This window comes from Macaca fascicularis, chromosome 3, assembly GCF_037993035.2.
Source record: "Macaca fascicularis isolate 582-1 chromosome 3, T2T-MFA8v1.1".
NCBI classification, from domain to species: Eukaryota; Metazoa; Chordata; class Mammalia; order Primates; family Cercopithecidae; genus Macaca; species Macaca fascicularis.
This window is the reverse complement of record NC_088377.1, coordinates 102520935-102542356: the sequence shown is the minus strand read 5'-3', so window position 1 is coordinate 102542356 and position 21422 is coordinate 102520935. Positions and strand designations below refer to the sequence as shown.

At 40.0% G+C, this 21422-nt stretch overlaps 1 protein-coding gene and 1 pseudogene across 22 annotated transcripts in view; one reads left to right on the top strand and one right to left on the bottom strand.

The window, feature by feature from the left end:
- Nucleotides 1–1596: 1596 nt before the first annotated feature.
- On the bottom strand, nt 1597–3082 carry LOC107129224 (phosphatidylethanolamine-binding protein 1-like; annotated as a pseudogene).
- Nucleotides 3083–10054: 6972 nt separating this feature from the next.
- Nucleotides 10055–21422, top strand: part of TAX1BP1 (Tax1 binding protein 1) — a 91299-nt gene continuing 79931 nt past the window's right edge. For all 22 annotated transcript variants that reach the window (XM_065541015.2, XM_074035311.1, XM_065541012.2 and 19 more), the window contains exons 1-2: nt 10055–10162; nt 16771–16939. In XM_065541015.2, coding sequence (XP_065397087.1) covers nt 16778–16939 — 162 coding nt within the window. In that variant the 5' untranslated portion in view covers nt 10055–10162; nt 16771–16777. The remainder of the gene's footprint in view (nt 10163–16770; nt 16940–21422) is intronic.

Below are 21422 nucleotides of genomic sequence, written 5' to 3'. Positions count from 1 at the left end.
GTCTCTTTAAAAAAAAAAAAAAAAAAAAAAGGGGCCAGGCACGGTTGCTCATGCCTGTAATCCCAGCACTTTGGGAGGCCAAGGCCAGCGGATCACGAGGTCAAGAGATCGAGACCATCCTGGTCAACACGGTGAAACCTCGTCTCTATTAAGAATACAAAAGTGGCCGGGCGCGGTGGCTCAAGCCTGTAATCCCAGCACTTTGGGAGGCCGAGGCGGGTGGATCACGAGGTCAGGAGATCGAGACTATCCTGGCTAACATGGTGAAACCCCGTCTCTACTAAAAATACAAAAAAAAAACTAGCCGGGCGTGGTGGCAGGCGCCTGTAGTCTCAGCTACTTGGGAGGCTGAGGCGGGAGAATGGCGTGAACCCGGGAGGCGGAGTTTGCAGTGAGCCGAGATCACGCCACTGCACTCCAGCCTGGGAGACACAGCGAGACTCCGTCTCAAAAAAAAAAAAAAAAAAAAAAAAAAAAGAATACAAAAGTTAGCTGGGTGTGGTGGCGTGCACCTGTAGTCCCAGCTACTTGGGAGGCTGAGGCAGAAGAATCACTTGAACCCGGGAGGCGGAGGTTGAGTAAGCCGAGATTGTGTCATTGCACTCCAGCCTGGTGACAGAGAGAGACTCAGTCTCAAAAAAAAAAAAAAAAAAAAAAAAAAAAAAAAAGCTGGGGTTTAGGATGTTTGTGTGACATGTAAGTGGATATCTATTAGATGTAGGGTTGATGTCAGGAGAAAAGCCCGGGCTGGAGATAGAGATTTGGTAGATCTGGTAGTTATTAATAAATACATTAGTATATTTGGCAATTGAAAATATGTAATCATAATCGGAAATAATTTAAACCTGAAGGGACTGATGGCTGGACTCTGAGGAAGATTAGTACTTATGGGAGCAACTGCAAAATGAGAAGCCCACAAATGAAATTGAGAAGGCATATTCAAAGAAATAAAAGGAAGACCAGGATGCAATTGTATCCCAAAGGGGATAAGGAAAAAGTTTTAAGCAGGAAGGAGTGAGCAATTCTATCATTAGAACTTCTTGGTTGAAAAGTTTGTGGAATAAGGTCTGAGAACTGAAAAGTAGGTTGGGAAATGAGGGTCATTGATGACCTTATCATGGTAACTTTCAGTGGACTGGTGGGGGTTGAGCACACTTTTTTTTTTTTTTTTTTGAGATAGAGTCTTGCTCTTGTCACCCAGGCTGGAGTGCAGTGGCACGATCTTGGCTCACTGTAACCTCCGCCTCCCAGGTTCAAGCGATTCTCTTGCCTCAGCCTCCTGAGTAGCTGGGACTATGGGTACCCGCCACCACGCCCGGCTAATTTTTGTATTGTTAGTAGAGACAGGGTTTCACCATGTTGGCCAGGCTGGTCTCGAACTCCTGACCTCCGATGATCTGCCTGCCTCAGCCTCCCGAAGTGCTGGGATTACAGGCGTGAGCCATCATGCCCAGCCTGAGCACATTTTATGGGGTGAGGAATGCAAGATTAATGAACATGTAGCAGTATGAATTTTAGCCCACAACTCAAGCTTGTAAAGAAGTATGTTTTAATATATTCCACCAATTCAATTTCTGTTTTGAGTCTCCATTCTAGTTTTTTCGTTTTCATTCAGGTTTCCATTTTTATTCAACTATAAGCAAACAGCACAATTAATACAACATTCAGCAACTCCAGACCAGCTTTTCTGACTCCCATGAAGAACAATCAATTTAACAGACAAAGATGTAAGGATTCCTCCTAAGCTGTCAGCGAGCGCTGCTGCCGGTCTCCATGGCCACGTCCCAACAGCAGCAAAGCCACTCTCCCTCCTGCCTCTTCCAGGACTGCTCTTTAAAGGGGTCACAGCAACATGCTGATGCCTGTTGAGGCATCTGAGATGCACCGTGTTGGGGGTCCGCTTCAATGCCAGCCTCTGCTTGTCTAGGTGAGCGACATCACCATAAAAACACATTGTGTACCATTCTGGACTCAGGTTCACAAAGGCAGAGGCAACCAATCTTTTTTTTTTTTCTTTTTAAACCTCCCTTAAAGATTCTTCAATGCTTTGCTCTATCACTGTAGACCTGGTCTTTTTCCCACCTGATTTTTTCTTTTTTACATTCCGGGTTGCTATTTTCAGATTAACAATTTGATGACCCCATCACAGTACCAAAATATCCCCCAAAATGAAGTTCAAATTTGATCAAAACATAAATCAGAGTGAGTAAAATTATAAAGGTCAGGCAGCAGGAAAAGTCACCCTCAACCACCATCTGACTGGTCAGATGTCGTCTGTGCCAAGGTGGGCAGGAAGAGGAGAAATCTATTATACATGCAACACTGAACTGGGAAACAGGGCTTGGGTCCTCCAGGACAGTTGAGGTCCCCAAGCTAACCCCCTACTTCCCAGACAGCTGCTCGTACAGTTTGGGCACATAGTCGTCCCACTCGGCCTGGTAACATGTGCCGGCCACCGGGGTCCCGAGCTGGTACTTTTTATGGAAGGACGCCACCTTGAATTTGTCACGTTGGTTTCCAGATCGGTTGCTGAGGGGGCTCGTCACACTTTAGCTGCCTGGCCTGCTCGTAAACCAGCCAGACATAGTAGTGGAGGCCTGTGTCCTTGGGAGGCCCTGAGCCCACATAATCGGAGAGGACTGTGCCACTGCTGATGTCACTGCCCTTAATGTTGACCGCCAGGAAATGATGCCATTCCCTGTATTTGGGATCCTTTCTGCTGGGAGCAGCCGGGTCTGTCAGGACCAAGGTGTAGAGCTTCCCTGAATCAATACCATCCCACCAAATGCTGGTGGGTCCATTCTTAACCTGGGTGGGCGTCAGCACTTTGCCCAGCTTGTCCACCGCCGCCCCCGGCGTAGGTGACATACAGCGGGTGCTGCGTCTGCTCATCCACTTCTTGCAGGCTCTAGGGCCTGGACCACTTGCTGAGGTCCACCGGCATGGCGAGGCCAAGCAGAGTGTGCAGCCGGGAGTGCCGCGGCAGGCTAGGCGCGGGCGGCAGAGGCGACACGGAGGCCTCAGCACACTGGCCCGGGAGGGCGCAGAGCCAGCGACCGCGCGAGAGCACGCGCCCCAGCCACCGCCCAGCCCCGCGCACCGCCCCGCTCCATTCTAGTTTTGTCAGGATTTTGAAATATTGCTCTGTACTAAGATAGGGTAGGGGATGTCTTGGAGACCTAGGAAGGTTAAACGGGCTGTGTGCTTTTGTCCACCTAGAGGTACCCTCCCATCCTCTCTGGCCCAGAGAAATCTGTTTCTAGAGTTGAGGGGGAGGAAAATGCTGGCTGTTCTCCCTCCACCTACATACCCCTGCCCTTGGCTTCTCCTCAAGCCATTTCTCTGCAGCCTGAATCCTCTCCCCATTTGTGGGGTTCAAGAATCTGGAAACAAAAGCCAGAAAGATTTTCCTTCTACGTCCTTTCTTCAAGGCAATATATCTATGGGTGAAGGTTGGGAAAGTGGCAAGCTATAGAAGGGGAAAATACCAAGAAAAATAGGTTAATATCTCAAATATATTATCACATCATATAGATTGATTCTTAAGAAGTTCAGCTGGGAAGGAAAGAAAAAAAATAGGATGCTAGTTGGAAGAAGATATGGGTTAAAAGGAGCTTCTTCCAGAATGATAGCAACTGTGCTTAAAGAAGCACAAGGAAGGTTCCTTACTTAAAGAGATCCTCCCCCCATGCATGGAAACCTCGCTTGACAGACTCATTACTTTATGCTCGTAGGTCCTTTTTTGAGATCCTAAGACTTGCACTAAGTTTCTCGTAGGCACAGAGATTATTACTGAGAATCAGTTTTTTTTTTTTTCCCCCTGGATAAGACTGCTTGGTGCCCGAGGGGTGGAGCTGTTAAACCTGTGAAGGGTACCTGAAAAAGAGGAAAAAGTATAGAAAAAGAAAGATTCAGGAAGGGGAATTTTGTCTACTCACAGCTTGTCTTAGAACTTGCTATATCACACTACGTAACCTCAGAAGCCAATTTTCACAATTAACTAATAAAATATATTACAAATTACTTTCTAAAGATGCTCAGCCTAAGTACTTAGTAATAATTTCATGTTTCCTTTTGTCCTCATGGCAGGATCAGCCTAGCCATGGTCTCTTGTGAGAATAAAGGCATTTCTTTCATCTATTAAACCCAATGCTAAATGGCAATAAATCATCATTCATTGAATTCTGCAACCTAAACTATACCTTACTGAAGAAATTCTAGCCCCTATGCATCATAATTAACATCAAGTAGCAGTAGAAAATTGCAGTACAACAAAGACCTACATTTTGGCAGCAACCCTACTTGGTTGGAACCGAATGAACTCTGAGCAATTACTTCAGGGGAAGAAAGAAAAATAAACAAGACAGGCTCTACCTATGAAGCTAAATGAAGCAGTAGAGTGGTTTGTCAGTCTGGGTCCAAATAGCAGAGAAAAACCACATAGGTGATATGAACAAGGAAAGTCTAATATAAAGAATTATTAACTATAACAGGAGATTGGAGTCACAAGGCTAATGGGAGTAAAAGGAACTCTAAAAAATATAAGAATGGCTGATATAAGGAGAGACACCACCCCTAGGACTGAGATAGAGTGTCCAAGCAAGATCACCTCTCAGGGCTGACATCTAGGCCCTGGAGAGGGCACGGCTGTGGGTCCCTGAATAAAGTCCCACAGAGAAGTCTCACAGAGAAGTCCTTGTGTTGCTGAGCTGGTGAAACTTACTGGAAACTCACCTTCTGGAACTTGCCAGAAATCTACCATCTGGAACTTGCTAGAAATCTGCCCTCTGCATCTTGCTAGAAATGCAACGGAAAAGACAACGGAAAAGATCTCGTGGAGATGGGGGTCTTGAATATAAAAAAGAGATGATGTAGAGTTCCTGAGAAGGTGGGAGGTGTTGAGATCTGTGAAATAAAAACATATTTGAGCCTAAAACTTTGATTTAGCCTTGGTTAAAATTAAACATTTGAAGATTATCTTAATAACATTTCCTTAAAATAATTTTTATTAACTTCAATTATCATTGATACACAGTGACTCACAAAATACAGGTATTTAATAAGAAACACTGGGAAGGAAGAATCTTGTTGACATAAGTACCTTAAAAATTCAAAGTACTTTGCTGGCTATTACTCTTCTCAGTAAGATGAGGAAGAGAGGTTAGAGAATATTTACATTCTAGTGACCTTTCAGTTGCACAAGGAACAAAGAACACTGTTAGGAGCCAATGGGGCAAAGGTCTTTCTGAAATATAAACCTCTGCAGGCTCTGTTTCTTAGTATAATAAATTACAGTTTCTCTTTTTGATAGTGCAAGAAACTTCCCAAAACACTCTATTTTAACTTCAAAGTTTCTGCTTAGTATTTCCAGACGTAAACTTTAGTGTAAAGCATGTGATGACCACAAAGTCCGTGACGCATTTGTTATAGGAAATTTTCTTTAATGTGCAAGATAGGAAGTCAAGGGAATTTATGGTGTTGGAAGTCATGTTAATGAAATTATAGCCTATGGACTCTAAGTTGGATACTGAGGGAAGCATTAAAAGAAGAAATGGACTGAGATGCTGATGAGTTTGAAAAATAGTTCTGCTGGGCATATCTGAATGAGCAAGTTAGAAGAATAGGAGGTTGTGGTCAAAGAGTAGGAGGCTTGCTTTTCAAGATGATGACAAGGGCCAAGGTGTGACCACAGAAATAGCTATCTGGAGCGGAGTGGAGTACTTGAGATGGGGGATTCAGGAAATTAAAATGCTGGGATGTTGGCCTTTTCATTTTAATTTCATCCAAGTAGACAATGAATGGCTTAGAATGGAGAAGGAGACTGTGCACTAGGTGAAAGTCTTCACTGAATGAGGAACAGTGACTTGGAGATCAGAAGATGACAGCCACAGGGAGCGAAGACGAAGCATAACACAACAGTGTATACCTCAAAGGAGCAAAGGTGTTTTACAAGCATCTAGGTAGGTAATGGTTGGGAAACGAGCAATGAGTACATCAATAAAATCTAATAGATAGGGAAAGAGAAAATAACCCTATTTTAGAGTGTTTGGAATCCTCTCTTTCTTTGCCTATCCAAAGCCTACCATTATTCAAATCTCATTTTTAAAGCCTCTCTTTTTAGATTGAGATCATCCTGGCCAACATGGTGAAGCCCCATCTCTACTAAAAATACAAAAATTAGCCGGGCGTGGTGGCGCGCGCCTGTAATCGCAGCTACCCAGGAGGCTGAGGCAGGAGAATCGCTTGAACCTGGGAGGCGGAGGTTGCAGTGAGCCAAGATTGCGCCACTGCACTCCAGCCTGGGTGACAGAATGAGACTCTGTCTTTAAAAAAAAAAAAAAAAAAAAAAAAAAGCTCTCTTTCTAAAACAAAGGTTTACAAAGGGTTTTTTTTGTTTTTTTTTTTTAAATTAAGAATCATTTATAGCAAAAGGTATCTTTAATACAAATTCTAATGTAAACCATTGTTCTAAGAAAGGAGAACAACTCATTTGCCTGGCTTTTAAAACCTGTAATGTTTCTAATAAAATATGTCTATTTGAACTTTTTCAAAACTTTTCAATCCTTGTTTTGCTATCTAATTGTCCCATCCGTGCCTTTTAAATTATATTATTCTCACTATGTAAGCCTTTTCTTCATCTTTTCAAATCTTACCAGTCTTTTGAAGTTTAGAACCCAATCTCTTTTACAAAGTCTAGCTAATCTCAAAATTATTCTGTATATCTTTCTACTTTATTTCTCAGAGTCCATTTCCTGCAAATTTAACAGTTATCTATACCATCCTGTAATATCTTGACCTGATTTTAAGCAGTTTCAGGGAAGAAACCATGCTTGATTCCTTGTTTTTCCCAGAGCACATAGTAAATGAACAAAACGCTCTTAGTAAGAAGCAACATGACACAATGGTGAATGCATGAACTTTGGAGGAAATTATTTTTGGTTAACAATTTTCTTCCTGATTTCTTTGTCCAAGCTCTTAAATCCTGACTGGAAAGTCCTCCCCCTATATCTCCTCATCAAAATCATACCTCACTTTAACAGTCCAGGCCTGCCTCTCCCATGAGAAGTGTACTGCTAACACTAGCCTGTACTTTCTCTCATCTCTAAATATCTGTCTTCTTATTCATTTATTTACACTTCAGTTACCTACATTTTCATGGGCTCATTTCTTTTCTTCCTTTTGCTATCATAAGTTCCTCTAATGAAAGAACACTGTCTTTTAAATATAGTCAGCATATTTTCCCAATCAAAACACAGGACAACTGCCTACAAACTACTTGAAATTGTAGTTGTTCCAGAAAAATCATGGGTTACTCACTGATTTACTTTCCAATAATTCTCTCAATAGGTCTGCAATCCCTTATTTACCATTTTGAAATCTGAAAAGCTCTGAAAATTGGCCGGGTGCGGTGGTTCACGCCTGTAATCCCAGGAGAATCGCTTGAACCTGGGAGGCAGAGGTTGCAGTGAGACGAGATCTTGCCACTGCCCTCCAGCCTGGGTCACAGGGCAGAGGGCAGAGACCCCGTCTCAAAAAAAAAAAAACAAAAAAACCTCTGAAAATCAAATGTTTTCTTAACATTTGGTGGCAAAACCTGTTTGACCTGACTCATTTGTCATTAAAACTTGACCTGAACCCAAGGGCAAAGTGGCAGAACCTGACCTGAAAAACTTGATCTGAAGTGAGACTATACACCTCATTTATCTTAGTGTGATATTCATAATTGTTTTGGAAAAAAAAGTTGACTGTGGGTGCTGCCCCAGATAGTGAGAAATGTCACATAAAACACACCTCTCTAAAGTCTGAAAAATTCTGAATTCTGAAATCCCTCTGGCAGAAAGATTTCACTTAAAGGAAGTGAATCCATATCTCTTCTAGCCGTAGTCCACTGCCATACACATAATAGGCTAACTTTAAGAAATTCAATTAAAGCCGGGTGCAGTCACTCGTGCTTGTAATCCCAGCACTTTGGGAGGCTGAGGCAGGTGGATCACCTGAGGTCAGGAGTTTGAGACCAGCCTGGCCAACATGGAGAAACCCTGTCTCTACTAAAGATATGAAAATTAGCCCAGAGTGGTGGTGTGCGCCTGTAATCCTAGCCACTGGGGAGGCTGAGGCAGGAGAATTGCTCGAACCTGGGAGGTGGAGGTTGCAGTGAGCCGAGATCATGCCACTGCACTACACCCTGGGTGACAGAGTGAGCCTCTATCTCAAAAAACAAACAAACAAACAAAAAACCCAACCCCCCCCCCACTAAACCCAGAAATTCAGTTACATACTAAGAGAGTATCTATTTATCTTGGTGGGAAAAATGTGGTGTAAAAATTAAAGGATCATTATTAAAATGAGTGAAGCAAGTTAAAATTCCAGAACAAATACCTTCCTGGGGAAAATAAGGTCTAAAAATTCAAGAAATTATTAAGAATAACAAAGTAAAAAATACCTGTGAAAATGTCTTTCGAGACTAGCCTGACCAACACAGCAAAACCCCGTGTCTACTAAAAATACAAAAATTAGCCAGGCGTGGTGGCTGGCGCCTGTAACCCCAGCTACTTGGGAGGCTGAGGCACGAGAATCGCTTGAACCCGGGAGCCGAGGTTGCAGTGAGCTGAGATTGCGCCACGGCACTCCAGCCTAAGCAACAAGAGTGAAACTCCGTTCCCCACGCCCCCCCAAAAAGACTTTCAATTGTGGTTTTTATTAAGCATACTGTTTTTCTGATTTCATTAACTGAAAATTAGTGGTCATTAAAAATTTATTACATGTGAATAAGAATATGATTTAAACATACAAGGAGTGACATCTCTGACAAATTGTGCTTATAAAGTTCACTGCTATGTTTACATTTCTTAAGGGACACAGTTATTTCTACTACCAGAAGGCTGCTACCAGTAACGCGAGTGATAAGTTGATTATTCACACCGTTTTCTTCATCCATAAAATAAGGAGACTGGGACTAAATGACCTGTTAAGGTTCTTCTGAAATTCTATGATCAAGTATACTACCCAGCACAAGATCAAGTTAAAAAATGTCAATACATAGGAAAGAAATCAGTCTGTAAATACTGAGAACCTGTATTATCAAAGCTAATGTCTTCTGAAATAACTGGAAGTAAAGATGAAAGTATATGAAAGATAATTTTGAATGTTCTGTATTTAGAATGTGCTTCAACATTTAACGCGATCTAATTTACATACCTTTCAGGTGCTATTGCAAGTTTTATCAGGGTTTTATGGCAACAGACGAATATGATGAATTCGAATGGGACACACTGGCTTCCGTGAAGTTAGGATTCAAACTGAATGTCTAATATAGGAAGGCAATACATGATTTTAGAAATAGGCAAAAGTGATTTTAGAAATAACAGAACGCGGGACAAAATTCACACACGGAAAATGATATGGCTAACAAAAGCCGGTAACTCACAGAAATGCGGGTAGAAAAGAGGCCTCTCTGCTGGAGCGAGAGCAAATAGAATCAGACGGCATTAGAACTGAAAGGCTCCTAGGAGCTTTCAGTGAACAAAACTTCGTAGTCAAAAAAGCACAGGACTGGGCCAGGAGTTGAGAGACAATCCTGGAGTTTAGGTGTTTGCAGCCCTAGCCGTGTGGTAACTCCCTTGCTTCTCTGGCTATTTCCTTATCTATAAAATCGGTGGGTTAGTTTAGGCCGACTGAGACGCAGGCAGGGACACGGTACTGTTCATGGACCTCTGAGCTGCCCTTTCCACATCGCGGTTGAGTTACTTAAATCTCTGGTGTGTTTCCCCATTTCGTATGTCAAAATAATAACATACAATCAGAATGTAAATCCAGACGCATTGTTTTTCTGCGATTAACTTGCTGAGCGAAAATGGCAAAGACGAACGAAGGAGAGAACCATTCGGCCTGCGAGAGCAGGCACGCCTGGGTCCAGCTTCGCGTCCCGCGGCGCAGTAGGCTGGGGGCGTGTCGTCGCGGAGCGGCGGGGCGAACCCTCCAGGAGGCGGAAGAGACCGCCCCGTGGGCGGAAGTGACGCAAGGCCTACTGTCGGCTGTGAGGGTAGGTGTAGCCGGTCTTTGGGGGTAGGCGGTGGTGGCGGAAGAGGTTCAGCGGCTGATGGCGGATCAGGATCGGAAGCCTGTGTAACTTTCTCCCTTGGTCCGGGAGTCTTTCCACTGGGTAAGGCGCCTCCCCGGTCCACCCCAGCACCTTGTGCGGGTCGGACCCCAGCTGCATCTCTTTTAGGGCTCGTGCTACACCCCTCTGCCCCTGTACTGTAGGGGCCTGGCCGGTCTCGGGAGAGGTCTCAGTGGTGACGAGGCTTTCCTTCCCGAGAACAAACCTTCCCTTCCGGACTGCGATTGTGACGGGGGTGTGGGCGACTCGGATCAGCCGTAGAGTTTTGGAATAGCAACGGGTGGCCGCCCCACGCGGAGGGAGGCCCGCGGGACAGGTCTTCGCGATTTGGGGGAGGCGTGTGGGACGGGTGCCCTTTGGCTGGGGACGAGTGACGCTGGCGACCCCCGAAGGAAAAGCTTCTGGTGTCCAAGGCTCAACTCTGGGATGACTGTTTTGAGGTCCCTGTGGGTGTTACCGGCGCAGTAAGCTGAGAAAACACGTAGGTCGCGTCCGAGAAGGACGCTGGGGTTTGCCTCTGCGGAGAGAAACCCAGCTGTTTTGGTTTGAGTCGCCGGTGGCGAAGGGGGCGGAGACTCCCTGCGCCGCCTACTTTTGAGGGCCGCGGGCGGAGTTGGCTGTTCCGGCTGATCTCCTGCTTCACCTGGAATCCTTTCCCCACCCCGCCCCAACACACCCCGCAGGTTCGCGAGGTGTGAACTAGTCCCGACCGACCTGCATTCCTCGCTTAGAGAATCTGTGGCTAGAGTTTAGCGTGTGCGTGTACACCTTATTAGTAAAAAATAGAGCTTAGCATGCGTTTGTGTGGGTGTGTGTACACACCTTATTGGTAAAAGTTTTGTTGGACAACACTGGCATATGACTTTAGACGTACAGTGTTAGATTTCCGATTTCACACAGTGGTTATGAATTGCTATTATGTCAGGCTTTAGATGGGAAAATCTTAATTGTTCAACTGTCTGCATTCTGCTGATGTTAAAATTTCTACGTGCTGTGCACGAACAATTACTAGTTACAAGTTTGGTGCTTAATTCCAAAAGGATTTAAAGAGATCATTTGAATAGAAACTAAAAGTGGGTTGATTGTCCTCAGTGCTTTTCGGGTTTAGAGAAGGAGCTGAGGACAGCCTTTCTCCTTCGTTCTGTTCTTTTCAAGGGTAAACTTGAAGTATTGTTTGATGATGCCGACTTCTAATAAAGTTTTATTTATTTTTCAAGCTGTTCAACTTCAAAGAACATCTTACTGTATTTTTTGTTTTATAGCCATCACGTTCTTTTTTTTTTTTTTTCCTTGAGACGGAGTCTTGCTCTGTCTCCCAGGCTGGAGTGCAGTGGCACGATCTCGGCTCACTGCAACCTCCGCCTCCCAGGTTCAAGCGATTCTCCTGCCTCAGCCTCCTGGGTAGCTGCGATTACAGGCGCGCGCCACCACGCCCGGCTAATTTTTGTATTTTTAGTAGAGACGGGGTTTCTCCATGTTGGTTAGGCTAGGGTCGAACTCCTGACCTCCTGATCTGCCCGCCTCGGCCTCCCAAAGTGCTGGGATTACAGGCGTGAGCCACTGCGACTGGCGCATCAAGTTCTTAAATTGTAGACCGCTGTTTGTAGTTCTCACTGCAGCGATGTTTGTAGAATTAACCAGTAAATATCTTTTCCATAACAAAAGTAAAATTTTGGAATTCAGAGTTTCAACCTTTTTAATGATGTTGAAATAATTATGGAAGATCCTAACGATGCTCCTTGTATACTTCTTTTGAGGACTTTATTGTATTCTTTTGGAATGGATATGTAAAATCTGGGCTTTATGCATTTCTGTCTTTTTAAAGCTTATTTTGTCCCAAATAAACCTTCAGAAGAAGATAAAAATGTCCTCTCCCCTAATATATGTGGGCCAAGATCATAGCATTTTAGAAACCAACTTATAAAATCTAAGAAGTAAGTAAAAGTGGTGCGGGTGACACCTGAGCGGAATGTCTTGGCACTCAGGTGTAAAGGATTCTGGAACTAGGGATGCCTGCAATGGTGCAAGTTAATAGACTGGGGCCTTTGCTTTTGCCTCCTAGAAAAATTGCTGATTACATTTTTTTGGAAGCAGAGGTCTGTTGATAGTTGTTAAGTTTTTCTTTCTTTGAGCCACAGTGTGAATAATTGGAAACTGTTTGAATGTTGGACATTTTTTGCTTTCATATGTTTGCGTGTCCTGTCGGACTGAAGTTTGGAGATAATTCTAAAGGTTTTTTAGCTGAGGATGTGAAAAACTTTCGGTAACTCTGTCAACCATTACCTGAATTATAACACTTCTAAAGATACAAAGTGTTCATATTCTAAAATGCAGTGTTTCTGCTGCAGTAGGTCTTATGTGGAGTGTTACTAATCTGTTTCATTTCTTTATTTGCTTTGGTTTTCCTATTACGGAAATTTTCAAACATACACAAAGGAGAATGAACAGTAAAATGAACTGACACTTTACTAATCTTGTTTTATTACCCCTCTAACATTTATTTTTTTCCCCTGGAGTTTTTAAAGCAAATCTTAGACATCAAGACGTTTCATTTACAGTTAGTTTAGCATCTTTAACTGATAAGGACTTTAGAAAAACACAGAATTGCCATAATTATATTATCACACATAACAAAATTATTTTTGAATTCTAATTGTTAGGACTGGCAAATTATATTTAATATTTATCTAAATTAAAAAGCTTAATTTGGCTTCATATATTTAATGTACAGAAGTTCTTACTATGATCTATTTTTTAGTAAGTTCACTCAGGCTTATATTTTTGGGCTAAAGTAAAACAAGTATTGGGAACCACTGGAAAAATACTACCACAAAAGTCAAATCTGTTTTGGGGTTGAAAAAGTTCCAAGAGGAGTAAGTAAAGATAACGTTGAAATGCTTCCCCACCCCCACCCCATGTTTATTTTAGCTGTATACATAACTGAGTGCCCACTATGTATTATTTATCTTTTTTATAGACATTAATGCATTTGCAAAATAATAAAATTGGAATTTAGACCAAAGACTCTATAGTATACAGTTTACAGCGTAACACACATAAAGAAATTCTAGAGGCATTGGAGCTTGAGGGAATGTAGGAGGAAACCTGAAAGAGGGCACTGTAGTCAGCATGTGTAAGCATTTCTGACTTTGTTTCCCAGCCAAATGTGTCTGGTCCCTTGATTGTTGACTGGACGTTTTGTACTTATCCTTGGCTTGCCAACTTACTATACTCCTGTTTGTGGAGATGCACTTTAGAGAAGGGGAATCAGAATTTGACATGGTAAAGCTGCTTGCTTCTACTTTGCTTTTTGTGTAGGGAGTGTACTTCTGTCCAACTGAGAGGAGGTTTGTACTTTTTCTCAGGATGTTAGTGAAGCTACACTTCCCAGGCATTACCACAAGGTGATGCAGTGACTTTGCATATTGTTTCTCCTCTCCCATGCGACCTTGACATTCTCAGTGAATTCCAGCATTTTTATAAGCTTGCCTGTCTCTTCAGTCTGTTATCTGTAGGAGGAGTGAACCAGAGGAACTATGTAGGAATTATAAATTTTATTATTTAAAATGGGTTGATTAATGACATAATTATATTTAGATTGCATTCATCCATGTAAACTTTTTAAATGATTTGTAGCTATATTTTAATAAGAAGAGTAAAAAATGACAAGGTACTGGAATGACTTTTGTAAAATATTTCTATAATTATAGCAATTAAATTTTAAAAAGATTGGAGTGTTGGAGAGAGATTAATGAAGGCGATTAATAGGATAATCAAATTATTTTACTTTTCAGACTTGTAAACATTGTGAATACTATATTTTAAAGTGAAATACTAGTGTTTTCTATTAGAAAATGTGAAATTCGGGGGAGGGTTTAAAAATGGGATTTCTGGTTAATAGGGCTATTTAAAACAATAGAAATAATACATTTATATATACTTGTAAAAATTCAAACAATAAATTGATGTAAAATTTAAAGTCCTTAAGTCTTGTTTTTACACACATCCCTTATAAGACTATTAACTCTATAGTGTATACTTCTTGAGTTCCTTTTGATGCATTTGTAAACATATACAAATACATATATGTATACCTATGTGCTATTTTGTACCTCAAAAACTTCAGTGAACTAAAAGTATAAGGTTGGATTGTGGATTTTTAAAAACTGTTTTAAAGGAGGTTAACAGAAGTTTAAACACTTTTGCCTTGTCTTATAAAAAAATTGTTACAGCTTTGTTGTTTAATTTATTTTAGGAAATGACATGTTAAATTTTAAGAAAAAAGTATTATTCTTAATCAGCTTTTGATTAAAGACATGGGACGTTTATTCTAAGCTAGTTTATTTCCTTCTTACTGAAAATCTTTCTCAGAGGAAGTGTGACTGTTCACTCGCTTCATAGAAAAATATTCTCTTGATTCAATTTTGGTAGTTGTATCTAATAGATGTTGGTTCAGTTGATTTAGCTATAGTTTCTTTTGTTGGTATCTTATAACCAGTAGTGACTTTTTTTTTTTTTTAAAAGAACTGGAATTGGTGATTTTTTCCTCTTTCTTAAGCCACTGACTTGAAAAGAGATTATCATTAATGACTTCATTAATATGACCTCCCTGGGAGCCCAAATTAGCTCAGACAACTCAAAGAAACAAAATAATAGAACTCTTCAGTTATTTTAGGCAGAGTTCTCCAGTGTTTGTAAATGCTACCTTTTCATTTTTCTGATGGCTTTAGATTACCAGGTAGAGAGTGTACATAGTTAAGTCTTTCCATGAAATATGGTTGCTGGTAGCAAAGTCCCTTTGTTAGTGCAGAGGTAAAGGAGGATTGCTACTGAATATACTCTTTATCTTGGAATGCTTGCAAACCTCAGGTAGGGAGAGGCTAACAACTAGCCTGATACTCTACAGTGGTTTCCAGGTTCATGATTGACAGTCTCTTTTTGGGATATCCATTATATTCAGTAAAGCAGGACTTTGGCCGTAACAGAAGCAGAGGGGGACATAAGAAGAAAGTTGGTATTTTTTAAAGTGCTTATTATTACAAAACTTTAAAAATTTGCCTTAGTATTTCAAACAGGTCAGCAAAAGAAACAGTTGTAAAAGCACACTGTTTCAGATCTTAGCAATAAGCCTTCTTACTAATGGCTAAAATATGAGTAGAGCCTTACTGCTGTGCTTGCTCTGTAGAAACTTCATTGATTTGTGAAGTAAATTAGATTAATTTGGTTAGCAAAAATCTTGCCCCAGTTTTCCCTATTATTACAGAGATGCCTGTTTTAATGACTCAAGCAAGTGCGGTCAGGACAGTCATAGTTTCTTATGTGTATTGTAGAATTAGTGATTGTACTGAGCCTGTGACAAACTCTGCAGATTGCTTTTTTGGGTAAATCCTCATTTGTTTCTGTTTTCTCAAAAGTAGAGCACAAAATAGGGAAAACATTTGGATCTTGCAGTTTTTATAATCTGCTTTCACCATTCATCTGCTATCCAGTGCTTGGTGTTTACTAAGCCAGTGAGCGTTCGTGAATTTCTAATAGATTTTCAACAGTATGTATTTTATTAACACTACATTCCTATTTTTATTTTTAAATATAAGTTTATTTTAATCAGTAAACATATGGAAAGGGTACATGAATACTAGAAGTCGAAGTAGGATCGTTGGACCTAGGATGAAATGATAGGTTTGTTATAGGTAGAGAAGAATGAATAAGCTGAGCCATTTCAAGTAGACCAGCTAAGATTTTACATGGTTTGAGAGATTTGAACAAGCTTGTACCAGAAACCCAAGAAGACAGGCTGGGTCTGGGATCTGTGGAAATGAGTGAGTTAGTAGTAGAGACTTAAGTTGTTGGATAGTGGTTCTCTTTTCTGGTTGCATACAGGATTGAGATTACTTGGGGAGATGTGGGGGCAGGGATATGTATATTCATATACACACCGACAGACACACATGCACACACCCCCAGGCCCCACTCCCAGAAAGTCGTTGTCATCTATTTATTTATTTATTTTTTAAAGGCCGCTAATGATTCTAATGTGTAACCAGGGTTGAGAAATGCTGGTCCAGGGGATTTAGAAGGGCAGGAATGTAGGCACAGAGATGTTAGCATCAGGTTTAGTTATAGGATCCCAAAACCTAGGGAGAGGGGAAGAGATGAATGGGATGGGCTAGGTTAGGGAGGAAAATGATGAAGCTCAAAGGTTCTCATAGGAAGGAAAAGTTAATTGACCCATAGCCATTAAAATACTGACTTTTAACTGTCCTTGTTTCTGTTTCTAGCGTTCGTTACTAGGAGCCAGCAGGTTTATATTGGCAGCGTGTGCATGAAAACAGCTCTGGTTCATTTGGTTTTGATTCAGATAGATGCAGAGGGCTAGGCTTTCCAGGAGAGTTGAATTTTTGGTTTGGTTTTTTAACTTTTAAATGCCCACATAACTTTCTGAGCCAAATGGGTGTTAGTTATTTTCCAGTTTGTCTGTATTTTTATATTTAATCATATTTTTAAGAAGTTGCAGTATTTACAAAGTATATATTTTCTTAATTATGACATGCAAATATTCATGAAATTTATATTAAATATTATGTATTTTCTGAAGGCATAAGTTTATTCTTAGTTGGTATAATTTAACTTGTATGAATTACTTGTTTCAGATTCACAATGGCATCCTTTCAAGAAGTCCCATTGCAGACTTCCAACTTTGCCCATGTCATCTTTCAAAATGTGGCCAAGAGTTACCTTCCTAATGCACACCTGGAATGTCATTACACCTTAACTCCATATATTCATCCACATCCAAAAGATTGGGTTGGTATATTCAAGGTAAGAAAGCTTTCGGAATATGTCCTCCATGTAAACACTTAATTTTCTTTTAAAACAGATTGATAAGTAGCTTGTACTTGCCTTTTCTTAACTCTGCATTAGACTCATTTTTTTAAACGTCACCATGAAATATTTAACAGTGAGGAGTAAATAAAATGAATGTTGGGAACTCCATTTCACCAGATTTTCCTCTCTCATCAAAAAGTTTATCTTCACTTAAGGACTTGTGAACATTTTTTCAGAATCTTCTTTTCCTATTTTCTCCGTTCATTACCTGAAAAAAAAAAAGATCTTTTTCTTTGGGTTCTTATATTATTTACTGTCTTTTCCAGTCATTTGAAATTAATTTTATACAGCTTGACAGTCATGTTATTATCCCTTCTACTATTGTCCTGCATGGCTTAAATATTGCTCAGATTGTATTACACAGTTTTAAGAGTATTCTGTTTGTATTACACAGTTTTAAAGTATTCTGTTTAACATGACTGAAGAGTAAACTCTTTGATGGCAGGAGTTCCAGTTCTTATATTTTACGAGTGATTTTGTATAATACTTTCTTGAAAATAAAGGTGATCATTACAGTGGTATACCTCACTATGCAGGACGTTTTCTGGCAATTTTAACTCTTCAGAATGTAGTGGAAAACCAAAACATAAGAGTGTCCTCTGAGCAGTCAAAATAATGTCATGAATGTCCAAACAGTAAAACACATTCACTTTTCTCCTGTGTTATTCTGTATTCTTCCTCAGAATCAGTTTGTTTTATTTTAGTTAGGATTTTTATGGGCTTGATATTTTGATTGTCTAACCTGTATAAAGTTAAACGACAAGGAAGAAAGAAATGAATAGCTGCTAGAAATTAGGCACATTGAAAGTGTCTAGAAGTAAAAGTTCAGCCTGATGGGAAGGCAGAATAACATTTGGACAAAACAAAGTTTTGGCATTTAACGACTTTTAGTTCCTTTCTTTGAATTCCTCATTTCTTGATGTTTCTGAATACAACATAATAGTTATTTACTGTAGTTATTTACCGTTTACTTTTTGTGTCAGTTTTTTAGGCTTGTTAGATCCCAAAATGGAGAAACATTCATTGTAACCGTTTTATGAAATCAGTAGTAGTTTTTAAATTTTATTTCTTATTTTTTGAGACAGGGTCTTATTCTTTCACTCAGGCTGGAGTGCAGTGGTGGGATAGTGGCTTACTGCAACCTGACCTTCTGGCCTCAAGTGATCCTTTCCCTGCAGCCTTCCAAATAGCTGGGATTATAGACACACCATGCCTGGCTAATTTTTAAATTTTTTTGTAGAGACAGGGTCTCATTATGTTGCCTAGGCTGGTTTTAACTTCCTAGGCTTAAGTGGATCCTCCGTGTCCCAGCCTCCCAAAGTGCTGGGATTACAGGTGTGAGCCACCGCACCTGGCCTCAGTAGTAGTTTCGATTTTATGGGAGATACTGGTATCAAGTTAAAGATACTGATTGAGAACTGGTGTTTTCTGTAGTAACAGAGCAGAGTGGAAGAAAACAGAAATGTGATTGAGGAAAAAGAAGGGCATTTCCAGCAGGAAAATGGTATAGGTTAAACATCCTAAATCTGAAAATCTGAAATGCTTTGAAATCCAAAACTTTTTGAATGCTGACATGATGTGCTAAGAAAATGCTCACTGGAACATTTTATGTTTTGGATTTGGGATGCCCAACTAGTAAGTATAATGCAAATATTCCAAAATCTGATGACCAATTTAGAAATCCAAAGCACTTCTGGTCTCAAGCATTTCAGATAAGGGATATTGAATCTGTATAAGCAGAGGCTCAGAGGTAGGAATGTTCATGAGAATGAGTAAGTCAGTTTACAGCATAAGCTTCAGTTAGGGAAGTTGTGGAAGATGAGATTGGAGATAAGTTTCATTCTGTCTATGGAAGACCTTCAGTGTTAGACAGTTTATAGACTTTTTTCTAAAGGGCAGTGAGAAGTCTTTGTATATGTATGGGTTGTTTGAAAAATTGTGTTTCAAGAAGATGAATTATTACCTTTTTCCTGCAGACTCCTTTTTTATTTCTTGTATTTTTTCATTTTTTTACAGCCAAAAGCCTGTGACTTTCCCTTCAAATCCAAACATCAGTTTTAACCATATTATTACTTACATATTTCTAAATCCTTAATATCACTGCTCTAGTTCATGCCTTCTGTATTTTTTACCAAGACTATTACAATAGGTCACCTGTTTTACCCCACTTTCATTCTTGTCCTCTAACCTTTGTTTTTTAACTGCTCTATATAAGCTGTAAAATGGAAACCTGAACATCTTTCTGTTACTTGAAACTCTTCATTAGTTCTTCATCATCTATGGAATAATGCCAAGACCAAATAACCTAGAGCCATACAGGGCTCCTGTATAAGATTTAATTTCCAGCTTCATTTTTGGTCATTCCTGCTGCTGCTTTTTTGCTTTGGTAATGCTGAACTATACTTCTTTCATTGTGCACTTTAAGGATTGTAAGTTTTCTCTCAGCAAAAAAGAAAAAAAATCTTCTGTTTAATACTTTTTCCATCCTTTTTGCCAGGATAAAACTTTAAAACTCAATAGGAAGCAAGCATATAGTAAAAATTTCAGGTAATACAGGAAGGCTCAAGGAAGAAAATAATCATGCTTAACACTTTTACCTAGTGTTAACTGTTGTTAACATAATGGTATATAGCTACATGTAATAAAATTACAAATAATTATACACATGCATAATGTGTGTGTAATAAATATATACACACATACTACTGATGCATCATAGTGTGTGTATATATTCATTGAACCAGTTTCTTAATATTGGAATTTACAGTGTTGCTAAATGCTTATCATTAATACGTAATAAAGTATTAATGTCTACCTATCTTCATTTTGTCTACTTATTTCATAAGGTAAGTTCTTGGGAAGTAGAATCACCATGTTTATGACATTGTATGTTTTTAAGCACTTTATGTGTATAGCAAATTGCCCTCTAAAGTGATTTTGATAGACACCATATTGACAAGCAGGCAGGAAGAGAGTGCCTGGGTAGCAATTGTAAGGGAGGAGGAATGAAGATGGAAAAGTGGTATGCTTGAGAAAGTGTTAAGGAATTTGATTTGCTTGGGACAACTATCAATTAAAAATTTATTATTATTATTTTTTTTAGAGACGGGGTTTTGCCATGTTGCCCAGGCTGGTCTCGAACTCCTGGGCTCAAGCGATCCACCTGCCTCAGCCTACATAAGTGCTGGGATTGATAAGTGCTGGGATTGTAGGCATGAACCACCGTGCCCAGCTGCAGATACCAGTTTTAGAAGATGGATGGGAAAGGTTAGTTTGGATCATGTTGTAGATTGTTTTAATATTTGAGGGATAGTTTTTAAGTAAGGAGTAATAAAGTTTAGAAGTGAAGCTTAATCTTATAGTGCTGAGTATGATAAATTGGAATTTGAAGAGAATGGAGGTAAAGAGAACATTTAGACTATCCTAATTTTCTGTGTGAAATAGTGAAAGCCTAAAGTGGAGAAGGAAGTAAGTTGTGTGTAATAATCCATAAATAGAATTCATAGGATATGTCAACAGTCAATTGAATTAGGACTGGCACTCATTCTATGGCATCTCAGTAAGGAGGAGCAAGGTCATGTGTTAAAAGTTGGGGAGGGCTTGAGTATAGATAATTGTCCTTGCTATTGTGGAAGAATGTCACAGGGAATTGGAGTAGCTTAACCAGAAGATTACTAAGCAGCAATTTTATGACTTTCTCCAGAGAGATTCAGCATTTGGAATTGTGTCAAGAGTGCCAGAAGTGGCTGTCATTCAAACTGGGTGTTGGAAAAGGGTGGGAATGGGAAGGGAAGAGGACGAAGGATACTACGGTGGTTTTGAGTATATTATTGAAATGATTGACTGATAGTGAAGTCCAGGTTGGGTAGGGAAATGAGTGAAGCCAAACAAGGGATATAGACCGAGTTGGAGGTTTTTGTTCCTTTTAGTTTTTTTTACTCCCTCTGCAGTATTGATTGATTCGTTTTAATTATAATGAAAATAAACATATAACATGTTTATTATTTTATACGTTCACCTCTCATCTGAGCATTATACTCCCTATTTTACAGATGATGGAACTGAGGTCCAGAGATTAAAGTGACTTGTTCAAAGTTATCCATTACACATTGGAGCTGAGATTTGAACCTTATGTAAATTGGCATTCAATAATTATTCTCTGGCTGTTTGGTTGAGCTATCTGATTATTCAGAATTAACAACAGAGTTGCTAATAAGTTCAGCATGGATTTTCTTTAGTGACAGAATTGAAGTAAAATTACAGGAAAAGATTTAGAACTGCACCTGATGCAGGCTGGGCACAGTGGCTCACGCCTGTAATCCCAGCCCTTTGGGACGCTGAAGCGGGCAGATCACTTGAGGTCAGGAGTTTGAGAACAGCCTGGCCAAAATGGCAAAACCCTGACTCTACTAAAAAT